Raw genomic sequence first — 12,708 nt, forward strand, 5'->3', positions numbered from 1 at the left:
CGCCACGTCTGCAAGCAGCATCACAAGATGTACTACTAACATGCGCAGTCGTGACCACACTGAGTTACGACTGCAGGAGCAGGACATCGTGCTACCCACGGGGCACCCCTGAACCAAGCGGCCGCAGAGGAGACAGCTGCCCAAGCCATGCAATCACATCCCTAATCAGAACATATCCAGAGGCCTCCCCGGCCATAAAGCAGTGTCCAAGGCTCCTGTCATTCATCTGGAAAAGCCTTTCCTCCATGTGAGGCCACTTAGTGCAAACCAGTCACGCTCCTTGAAGGAGCGCCTCTCTGGAGCTCCTTCAGGCTTTTCCCCCACAATACAAAGTCCTCCAGTTTAAAGAGGGCAAAAAGCCAGCCAGTCAGTGTTGGAGGTTGTGAGTGTGCAAAGACAAAACTAGAAGGAACCCAAGAGAGAAACAGCTCCTCATCCTCCAAAGCTCTGTCTGCTTCCATACCTGCAGATGAGCACCCCGTTCTCCACGATGATGAGCAGGAAGGTCTTCTGGAATGAAGTGATGGCCTGCTCCTTCCTGTGGCTGTTCAGCTAGGGCACAGCTCAACACAGGGCAGAGCGAAGGCACGGACCGACCACCACCTTACTGCTTCACTTATTGCCATGAGGGGAATCCTTCTGGCAGCTGTCACTGTGACCCACGGGGCTGTCAAATATGAAGTCCTTAAGAGTGGGCTACACGATGGTCTATACATTCAGCGCGTTTCAAACGCCTCCAGTCAGTAACTGGGTCTCTTGACACCCATCCTCCACAGGTAAGACTTCTGATTTATTTTCAAAGGGGCTGGGTTTTTTCCCCAGATTAAAAGAGCACACAAAGATCCCACCTAGCACAAACCTCTTGCCAGAGGAGGCAAGAGTTCACTAATAAAAGAAAAAGGGAAATGAAGGACATAAAAACCAGCCTTGCGAACTCTAAGGTGACAGAAATGAGTTCTCCTTTAGTGAAGCTGGGGTGAAAAAACACTGCTTCTGCAAGGTCACCGAAGTGCAGCGAAGGCCTGGAGTGAAGCGCAAGGAGCTCTCCAAGGACACGAGAGCCACAACTCAAGGTGAACTGAAGTTTTTCACTTATTTCCACCACTGGGAACAGTCCCTGCCTCATTGCAAAGTCAATTTCCAACAAAATACGGAAACAACACCTTGTTAAACTCAATTATTAAATTACTGTATTATAAAATTACCTTATTGAACGACAAGCACAGACAGGAACAGTTTCCACGGACAACTGACCTGCTGGGACTTGCCCCTGTACCCAGACCTCACTAGGAGGTTGATGGTAGACTACAAACTAGTAGTAGTACTACTCTTCTTCCCCATGCAACTAGCAACATTTGCTTAGACGTTTGCCCATCAAGACAGATGCTACTGCATTTTAATCTGCCTGAGAAACCTTTCTTCCTCTCTAATGTAACCCCAAGAATCTGTGAAGCGCTCTCACGCTGATATAAATACACATTAAGAAATCTGCTTGAAAGTGCTTATGTTGCAATTTGTCTGCAACTCCCTTACTAAAGCTCACTAGTGTTTTTACACAGGCTGCCTGCAGGAGCGGTAGACTTGCTCAAGTATGGCTCCTGAAACGTGAAATAAAAAACCCAACAACAAAAGCAGCCTCTTACTACATCAGTAGGATAACATCTGCATGGGGGTTTTTCCTGAGAAAAAGGAGATTGTTTCTTTCACTCTCAACTGTAGAAAAAATAATTCTCAACTCATTTTTCCAGCATGGAATGACTCTGCTAATAAAAAAAATACTCATTACAGCAGAGATGCACTCAGCAAGCTTCTCTGGATAAACAAATGAGTTTGACCTAAAAAACACGCTTTGGCTGAACACAAGCATCACTACTAAAAAGAAAAGACTGGGTTTTTTTCCACAAATGCCACCCTCCCCTTTAGAGTGAAAGCATCCAGGAAAACGTATCCCTTTACTGAGTGCAGCGAAGGAGTCACATCCACGAGACTTAAGCCATCTAGCCATGGCAGTGGTGCTAGTTCTACCAGAGAAGACTAATTACAGGCCATGCTGCGACAAAGACCCTCAAGCCTGCTAAAGTCCTGTCATGCTTTATGGAGTGAACTGAGTACCTGCCATGTTAATAAATACCAGCTTGCTTTAATACGTTTGTTTACACTTCAACCAAACCAACAAACACCAATGAAATTCACTTCATTTCAAAACCACATTCTGTGAAACAAACATTCTATGAAAATAGTTACAACTTACACTCTGGCATTAATCCAACTTAGATAAAACAGTACCTGGAATGATTCTACTGATTTCTCCAAATCACTGATAAAAAAAATTCCAAACTTCGAAAGCAGCAAACAGAAAACTATTATTTAACCCTTATCTCAAAATATCTGCTTGAAATTATTTAACAAAAATAAACAACTTCATACTTAAAATTTAACAATGTAAAATTACAACAGGGCTTCTTCACTTATGAAACCTGTAGTTTCCTAAGTGTAACAAATAGTTTTTCATGGGACTGAGAGCCTGCTTACAGACCTGTAAATAAAAGACTAATGACAAAGTCAATGATACTGCCAGCATCTCAAGGGGAGATCTGCTGAGCCAGACTCAATTTTGTCACAGAAACCCACACCACAGTAACTGAGACAAAAAAAAACAGTCTACCATGGTTCTTCAGAAAAAGAGGATTGAATTGTTGCTATAGTGAAACGCAAATACATAATTACCAGTTTGTACAAAACGTGGGCTGACAAATAAATGGTATTTTCAGAGTAAGTGAGAGATTTCGATTCTACCCTTCTAAAAATACACCAGGTATTGCTACAGAAAGAAAGGAAACTGTAAATTTCAACAAAACTCTGCTAGTAGAACAAGTATTTACTTTCGGGAAAAAAACTGAACATCATACTAAAGCAGTTGTGGCTGTCCAAATCTGTGACCCTGGAAAGAAAACTGCTTCCTTCCTACATATGAAGCAACTGAGGATTGACCAATGCTTCTCTCACGTGAATTTGAAGTGTCACCTTTCCACTGATCCGCTTTAACAGTCAGAAGAGCAAGGGGAGCTGGAAGGAGTTTGATTAGCCAAGCAGAGGATGTTCTCAACAAAGCTTTATTACGAATTTGTTATTTTCTTTCCTGAATATAAGCATCAGAAAGAATGAATTATAATACAGAGATATCAAACTAACTTTTTTTTTTTTTGACTGAGAGCAACCGAAACACAGCATTCTGCTTTTCAGAACAAGCCATTCTAATGCAAAGCCGATCACATTAATGTTGGATTTCCTAACAGCCCACGGAGACAAAGCAAGTTAACCCTGTGGCCTCTTTAGAGTATCACCTTGTCTGGGGCCTGGGAATAAAGCAGCAGTTGTTTTCAGTAATGAGATGTGGCCTTTACTAACGACATTGTATTAATCTTCCAATGTTAGGTTTTGAGATCAAGGCATAGCTTCACAGCAGCAAAGGTATGGGAGGTACCAAAATCAGTTGGGCAATTCTTTAACTATGAACTAGAAGCTTCTTGTTTTACATAATAACCATAGAGCAGAAAATTGTGATAATCTGGGATGTTTTGAACTTATCTTTACTGCATTCATGTTTAAGACCAAATGGCTGACAGTGTCAAAAAATAACAATAAATGAAATGCAGCTATGAATGTAGCAGAGAGATAGAATCTTCACGGTGATATCTGAAGAACCTTCTCTCTTTAAATACAGGTTAAAGTCATAGTGCATTAATGGAATTTTTATTCAATACACAGCTCTTCTATTTGATGTGGACGTAGACCAACATCTCTTAAATGAAACAAAACAAACCCCCAAACAACTCGGTACTTCTCTACTGCTTTAGAATTGATGAATACACTCCCACCTCTCCTCGACTTCATAAAAAAAAAAAAACTACCAGCAGGAACCCTTAGAAGAGTGCCTTATCAGGAAAAGCCAGGCCAGCCAGTTGCTATTTCAGTTCTTCCAGCAATGTCTTATTTGTGTGCAATGAATAATCAGGTGCTAGGCATCATTAGAGTCCGGCACAGTGAATAAATACTATCCACAGGCTGCAGTGGAACAGCAGCACACAGGCCAAATCGATCTTTGCATGTGTTTAAACTACACGTTCCTAAAAGCCTAACACTTTGCCTGGGTTCCACCTATCAATCTTACTGATAGAAAAGCTGCAAATGACAACAACAAAGAGTCATCAGTATAAAAAAAATTATGCTGTAACACAGGCTTCAAAGAGGGAGGAGCTTCCATGCTCCTCTTTGTCTCGACAGAGATGATTTAGTTAAGGTGCTTTCAGATTCTGCATTGCAGACAGGTTGGCAGAGGTGACCATTTAGTAACAGTCTTTAGCGGGTATCTGAGAGCAGTTCCTAAGGTGGAATCCCCGAACTGCTAGTTTCTGTGGCGGGGCATCAGTGGAGCAGGGGCTCCCTCTAAGGGGGCTGAGGAGGAGACTGTCATAAGCTGTCCAGCATGCATTCTTTCATTCACCCGCAGTTCACAGCCATCCTGCAGCATCCTTACAGCTATCCTTGCAATGTTTTTAGAGTCATCAAGTCCACTGTGAGGTCTCCCATCATAATTCATGCCCAGATTTTCGAGCATGATTGTCAGCTTGGTCTGGTTCCTAGGAACCTGATGGAGAAAGTGAACCACATTCAAGAATTAGGTTCTGTAACAAGTGTTTTTAATCTAACACAGTGCAGCAGAAACATATGCAGATTTTAAGTCTACTTAAGTCACACAGTACTTTCATGTTGCCTTCTGTCAGATCACTAACAATTTATCTTCAAAGCACCTTGGTGAGACAGACAGTCTCATTCTTATGGAGGAGACGTAGTCAATAGGAGCTTGTCTAGACTCAGGATAATCTCAAGAGCCTCTCACCATTATCAGCACCAGGTCAAGACATGCAGCACTGGCAATGGTGGAAGCCATGGCCCTGCTAGGTTTAACAAGCTTCATAAAAAAGGAATTACCCCCCAAAGTGGCATTGCAGAGGGAATCAGATTTTGGTTTTCCTTTTAAAGGCTAAGCTATTTAAGAAGCACCAAGCTCCTGGTTCTCACTGACATCAAGCTTCTGAACACCTTCAAACAGCACAGGAACAGATAAGCAACACTACAGCAGCCCACGTTTACACGGATGGCCAACAGCACGAACAGACAAAGAAGCTTTACTGACTTACCTATGCAAAGTGCTACACCAGCAAAAGCCCTAAGTCATTCCTGATTAACTACTAAAATATATATTTGTTCCCTGAAAAGGTCAAAATAAAACACAAGGATAGGAAAACTAGTTTGCACTCTTGGTGGTGGTGGTTGGGGTGGGGGAACACAGGACAGGAGAAGTGCCAGGATTTTGCACCATACTACTGGATGTTGTAGTTAGGCAGAATGCTGACAACACAACTGCCAAAACCTGGCAATATGCAACTCCAGGAGTAATACCCACAAAAAAGGCAGAGGAAACATGCTGTAGGTTGAGGGATATTCCACAGGAAAGTTACAGTACATCCCTTGCCATTATCCCTACTACTATTACAGAATCTGTTGTTAAGTACCAAAAGTAGTATAGTAGTATAATTAAAAAAAGTAAAATATAGTAGTATATTATAGTAGTATAATAAAAAAAGTAGTATAATAGAAGTAGTATAGTACAGTGGCTAAACAGAAGCTCTGAACAACTATAAAAGCTAAAAAAAAAGCAAAGAGAAACTGATTCCTTGTATGTTACAATCTCCATCGCCTTTGATGAAAAAGCACTCACTGCTCAACAGAGAAGGAAAAAGAAGGTGTCTCTAGATTAAAGCTGATACGACTTAAAAGTCAGGACTGTTCCATGCTTTAACGTGTTTCCACCAGAAACAGCCATGCAAAGAAGGCACAATAATACAGGGAGAACTGGCAAAACCCTGTAACATTTGCCCAGCACAAAGTAAAGCTCTTCTCTTATTAAATGTAAACCTCTTCTTTTCTTAGAGGTTACATTTAGAACGAAAAAGTCCTTCAGGGGAAGATTGTCAGCTAGGCTGAAATCGCATTCAAACAAATGGTTTAGCGTAGGCTGACTAGGAGTTCACTGGAACCTCCAATAACCCATTTTATGGTAATCTGACAGTGAGAGAAAGCAGCAATAACATCCAGCATTGAACCTGGTTTTACTTTTCTCTTGCCAATTTGATTCCACTGTAGATACATTCTAATCCTTCTCTGTCCCCACTATGAAGTGGAAGACATCTGACGGTAATGGTGCAAATTAGTTTTGTAGTGTATTACATGGACACAGGAAAAATCATCAAAAAAATACAGCGTCTTTTGAGCTGAACTTCTTCAAGACATACTGGATCTAAGAGCACCACTATGATATTTTTAGATATTCATTCATGGAGCATCTCCTGATTTTTAAAAACAAGATTAAACTGAAAATGCAGTATATTATATGATCTTCAATTAGTAAAGTGAGATCTGGGCATGGCGCACATTTGAAAATCAGGCTCCAGGCAATTAAGAACTGTAATTTTATACTACACAAGTAAAGATGACAAGCACAACAAGACATTCTGGACTTTTAAACTGAAGTTTCCCGCAAGAGAAACAACAACCTGTACAAACCTTGTAGAAGTTTCCATATGACTTGCGAATATTGATCCAACTTTTGGCAAAAGAAGGGTATTTGATACGGCTAATACGGCACTGGATGTTCAAAAATTTACTCATATCCCAAGATCTTAGTCAAAAGAGAAAAGAGAAAAACATTAGTAATAGATAATTCAGATGCCCTGCATTCTACATACTGCTTGGCTGCAGCACCCTGATTACTTGGGTACACGTGCATCTCTCTCTCTGCGTAACGTAGCCGACTGAAACAAGACTGCAGTTCATTTTAGGAGAACCAGACCTTTATGCAAATTAGGTGAAACTATGCACTTTTAGCCCGCCTTCCTGAAGGGAACCGCCCCAACAAGCTTCAAGCTGGAATAAAACCTTTTTTTCCCCTGCTCTTGTAGCTGAGTAGACAATCTCACCTGTATGACAGATTTTACTGCATCTCTTTTACTTGAGGAATTTCACTGAGGGGATTCCCCTGCAGGGGAATTCCAGACACGTTTTAGGACCAGTGACATAACCAGTCTTGCACCAGTTTTGCTTTAGCTTTTTCTTTTTTTTTTTAATTTACTGTTGCTTCCAAAGAAAGGAACATAATCATAGGTAAAAAATTAGTCAAATAGCAGTATTTACCAGAGCTCCTGTAATTAACTGAAGCTGGAACATTATTTTAACTCTTTACTTTTAAGGTGTACACATATCTACACCATACACCTCAAGCGCTGTGTGATAGCTTTTCAATGGTTTCACTCTTCAGACTGGACACAACCACACTTCAATGATACAGGTTCTTCACCAGAAAAGACCTGTGATTTACAGTCATTGTCCAAATTTTCAGGAACTTTGAGAAAAAAATGTCTCATGGCCAAAAAAATTTCCCACTTAGTAAGTTGGATTACTTAAGAAAGGTTTTCTTATGTATCCATTCAACTGCCATGATACATTATTTTTCAAAACACTCACATTACAGACTAGAATATTTATCTGTGGTTTACTTGACCCAAGCTTTAGGAAGTCATACTAAGATCCCCCGTGGTCTTTTTTCCTAAACTCCAGGGTTTCTTCTGGGTTCCCCTCCTTTTGGTTCAATACAGTCATTGTAACAGAGCAGCACAGGGCTGCCTTCTTAATCCAGCACCGCGAAGACTTAGTCCAGGCCACAACAGGCATGGCAACATTAAAATGCATCATTCAGCTCAACATGGCTAATGTCAAGAACTCTTTGTTCTACTTAAATCCTTCGTTACAAGAGGAGGAAAGCAGACAAGTTAACAGAATAGTAATATTTCATGGCTAAAAAGCAAGCATCACCTAAAGAAAAATTCCTCAGCCAGGGCTATATAAGGCTCAGACAGAAGCTTTCACTGTATAACAAAGCTAAGATCTCAAGAACAATGCTGCATCACAGATATATCTAGATCTCAAGATCTGTTCCCTTTGCAGTCATCAGGGGACTTGATGTTCCACACAGACCTTGTGAGAGAGCAAGTTCAGGTGGCAGCTCAAGGACTAGTCAATCCTTCAAACACAAAGCTTGTCAGAGGTGGGACCCACCACAGCCCCAGTCCTCTACGCCAAAGCAGAGAGCTTTCTGTGCTAGCCATTTTCTCCTTGTTTGATAAACGGCACAATCCATTACTACTTCCTGACAAAATACACCGGAGGTATTAACAGTAACATTAATGCACACAGGATACAACACAACCACTACACTTTTCTGAAACCTCAGATTCGGGAGAGCAGGAGTTGCTCTGAACTGAAATTGCACAACATTATTTTCAGGTATTACATGCTACATGAAAACTAGATGTAAACAGAGAATTACAGCCACCAAAAAAGCACAAATTCTACTCATCACCATTTAGTTGCACACAGAGAGCCAGGAAAGGAACAGTGCCATCTAATGGATTTAAGCTTCAGTTAAAGTTCAGTTCAGCTTTTCTGATTTTCCCCAAAGACGAAATTTTAATAAACCAGCAAAATGGCAGTGTCATGACTCTCCTGTAACAATACTCTCACAAAGATTAAACACTGTTTTGCAGTTTTAGATTGTGCTGAAGGTAACATAAAGACATACCCATCTGTCAACATGGAATAGCTATACTTTGTTCCCAGTTCTCGCTGTCTCATCCACTCTATGACGTTTCGCAGAACTTGAGGAAATGTGTCAGCTTTATCAACAATGTCCTTAGAGAACCGAAAAAACAAGAGAGGAACATTTTTTCAGAAAAAACCCAGCATGATATGTAGGAATTACATTGGCTTCACAAACCAGATTACTCATCAAAATAAGCAGGCAATTGGCAAGACTTTTCTAAACTGAAAAAGGGCAGCACAAAAAGCACCACTAAAGAGACAACCTCCAAACGGCATCTATAACCGTAACAAGGTTAGCCAGCTGTTGAACTTAAGAGCTTGTTTCCCAGGCTCCTGCTCAAGTCACCTGATCACAAGCCATCGCCATCATAAGACTCTAAACCCTTCAGAATAAAAATCTTGAAAGAGGAACAGATGCAATTCAAAAGGTGCTTTCCTCTGCTCAGGGTTAAGTTTCTCACATGGATTACAGAGTGAATGCTTTTCCCTGCAGCCCCTTACAAACACTTAAATGACCGACTTAGTGAAATCAATTTTGTGATAATAGGATGAAAAACCAAGGATGAAGAGAATAAGCCTTGCAGAAAAATTACCATGAAAGATTGCTGGTCGGAAAACATCAACACCACATCTCTTTTTTTCATACGTTTTCCCGAAAAAACAAAAGTACAAATTACCTGGGTGATTCCTGTCAGACTGATGCAGAAGTTTGAAAGCTTGGGATTGATCTCTGGCTTCACATATTGCTGAAAGGTATCCTCCTGCAATAAGAGAATCAAACACTCAGCAGCAGCACACTACGTAGCAACTTCTTTGGCTCGCCCACAGCTGAAAGGCAACAGCGACTACTTGCCCTGCAGAAGGCAACAAGGAGTGTGTACCTCCCCAGTCAATACGAGTGTCCTGACTGGCCATCACGAGATTCCCAGTGTAACGGACACACGGTTTTCCAACTGGAACACATCTGCGCTAGCAACCAGCAGGTATCAAAGAGCAAAGATGTAAGAGGGGAGAAGGCAGGACTGCAATAAAGGGGAGGATTTGGGAAAAGGAGAGCGTGAGTAAGGAAAAAAGAAGTAAGAGGCATGAGCAAAGGTGCTATCTCTAAAGGCTCACCTGTTCAAGGAAGGTAAGAGGCCTCACATCTCAGAGGCTGCACGCAAGTCATACACCTCTGGATGCCAGCCAGTCAGAGATAATCGCAAGGATCTCGCTCTGGGAAACCGAGCGGTACAGGAGTGAAGACCACATGCAAATTTCATGGACAAAAAGAAAGACCCAAATCCCTGCTGCTATACAAAACCTTTTGGAGAGGGGAAAAAAAAACCCCACCACACTGCTTCCTACCACTCTAAAGGTAATAAAATAACCTTGGTAATACGCACAATCCTCTCTGCAGTGAGTCACATATGCCACTATGCTCTTATGTAGTTATTACTGGAAACAGTCCTAAGAAGGTTCTTGATAAATGAACCATTAGCCAGAGGGGTGTGAACTTCCTCCATTTCACTGAGTGACTCAGTCTCAGTTAGACAGCTGGTGGTTTCTCCTAAAAGCAAGCTGTATTGGAACACAGCACTTGAGCGCGACAAATGCCTGCTAAGTATCTCTTCTCAATCGCCTCACGCAGGACCACAGAATTCATTTATTCTTGCTTATGATCATTCCCTGATTTGCTTATGTCCTAGAAATAGTTTTGTGGATCTTAAAGCAAGGAAAGAAATGGGGAGAGAAGGGACCTGAAAGTCCCTCGTATGAGTAGAGGGAGTCAACAGCTGGAGCATGATCTATTAGAGATGCTTTTAAGAACAGATAGTTTTGTTTTTAAGAGACACAGAAGACAGGTCTTTATGGAAAAAAAAAAGCCATTTTTAATTAAGTTCAACATCTACCTAAAAACCAAGACTTTCTGAAGCAAAGAAGAACAGCATACAACACACTAATTAGATCACTTACAATTTCCAGTGTATGTGTGTTTAGTAAGACAACAGGAAACTCAATTATTTCATGTATGAATTCAGGTGGGTTTCCTTCTTCACACGTTGCTTCAAAGTCAACAACACAGATGTAGTCATAGTAGCTGTCTCCATTAATGGGTTCCTTCTGCATCAGCTTTTGTTTCTTATAATAGTTTTTCAGTCTCTTTTTCAGCACATCTTTCACTCCTCTAAAGAGATTAGGAAAGCAACAAAGATCACTCTCTCATTTAATTATTTCACCACTGTAGAACTAAAGCTATATTTAGCATTTGAAAGTTCCTCATTTATTAACCTCATTTTGAAAACCAGCGCTTATGAAGTCTGAATTCAACTTTATCATACAGTCAGTGCTCCACTACCTGGGATGAAGAAGAGGCTGCAACACCCCTCAGCAACTAACACATCTAGGTAGTATCAGTATTTGGGGACAGACTGGGAAGAACAGCGCAGAGACACTCTGCAGTCACCTGCAGTTCAGCAAGACTCAGCAGCCGAAGCCTTTGCAAAGCCCAAGCCTTTGCAGACTGCTCCTAGATGACCTCTGGTGCTGGAAGCAGTACTGCTTCACCCGTATGTCTCTGTGCCCTCTTCCTGAAGTGACTGATGCCCAAGGTATTTCTGCATCAGTCGCACAGATAATGCAGAATCCAGCTAAGAGGTCCACATGTTAAATTTTTCCCAATTTAATTTAAAATTAAAATTGAGCTTGAGTTATTCAAAATATTTAAAAGTATTCTGGTTGCCAGAAAAACTTCCTGGTTGAGATGCAGCTTCTCAGGCAGTTTGTGGCTAACGTGTAAAATCCCAGCAACAAGCAGTTAGTTAAAGTTTCTTGCTGCATCTTTTTAATACAAACATCATAATATGCAAGTACAGGTGCCAGAACTGCCATCTACCAAAGCAGAGCTGAATAATCAAGGATAATTTACTCTTCAGAGGAAGTAATTTTTAAAATTAGACACTGCAAATGAAATCACAGAAGCCGTAAGAGCTACTTGTAGCAAGTGGTATTATCAGAAAAGCAGTCCACTGATCCACAAGGAAAAACTGGAATCAGACTACTAAAGCTGCATTTGTGACCATCCGCTGCTTCTGCAAACACAGATCTAACTCCTTTTCACTTCCATTTATTCATCTATTTTAATTCAATGAACAGTTCATTCAAAGTTAGGACAGTATGGGAGCTGATGGAGGGGGAAACTACCTTTTTCATCATCAAACCTATAAAAGAAGTTGAAAGAGATGATCTGCTATCAAAACAACCCCAAGGGCAAGGATGGTGTGTGGCAATCTGCTCAATTCACTGCGTTACAGCTGATGCACTATTTGTCTACATGCAAGACATATTCTGACCAACTTAACTGACTATATTGACAAAATTACAGCTTAGCTAAAAGAAAAGTTTAAAGCTTTCTGCATTTACAACTGAATAAAAACAATAATAATAACCTAGGAGGAATCCACAAACACATTTACTATTTGAATTCTGTTCTTTATTTTTAAATCAGAGTAACTGCTGAATATCTGCACAACCTAAACCTGTTTCACAAAAAAATTTATCAGATAATGATATTTTTTTTTTCCTCCTGAGGAGATAAATCCATTTAATCCTCCATTTCAAGGAGGAATTAAAAAAAAACCATAAAGCCAGAACATCTGCAGAGAGACAGGGTGGAGGTGGCAAGCTGCACTCCCCACCCACAGCATTGTTTTTTTCTTTTATTGTATTCAAATTAACTTCTGTTCCTTCCTTTTTTTTTTCATCTGAATATCTCCCCTACAGTCATCTTCTCCTCTAGAAAGTTAGACTTCTCCTTTCAGACTCCATCGCACCTTTTATACTCTTTTTGCCTCCTGAGCAGTCCCTTCCCACTTTGCTAACTCCACCACCACCTGCCTCATTACGGCTGCCAATAGACTTTGTTTTTCCCACTTGATCATCTTCTCATCATTTCAGATTTGCCTGGTCACAAATCAGAGGGTCTTACAGGTAATTTCCATTAGAGCAGGA

General features: G+C 40.9%; 1 protein-coding gene across 1 annotated transcript in view; it reads right to left on the minus strand.

The window, feature by feature from the left end:
* Positions 1–4,229: 4,229 nt before the first annotated feature.
* Positions 4,230–12,708, minus strand: part of ERI1 (exoribonuclease 1) — a 9,168-nt gene continuing 689 nt past the window's right edge. The window contains 7 exon segments of the mRNA XM_010137053.1: positions 4,230–4,648; positions 6,628–6,742; positions 8,699–8,808; positions 9,396–9,479; positions 9,541–9,642; positions 9,644–9,740; positions 10,652–10,885. Coding sequence (XP_010135355.1) covers positions 4,406–4,648; positions 6,628–6,742; positions 8,699–8,808; positions 9,396–9,479; positions 9,541–9,642; positions 9,644–9,740; positions 10,652–10,885 — 985 coding nt within the window. The 3' untranslated portion in view covers positions 4,230–4,405.

This window comes from Buceros rhinoceros, unplaced genomic scaffold (assembly GCF_000710305.1).
Source record: "Buceros rhinoceros silvestris isolate BGI_N320 unplaced genomic scaffold, ASM71030v1 scaffold2675, whole genome shotgun sequence".
NCBI lineage: Eukaryota > Metazoa > Chordata > Aves > Bucerotiformes > Bucerotidae > Buceros > Buceros rhinoceros.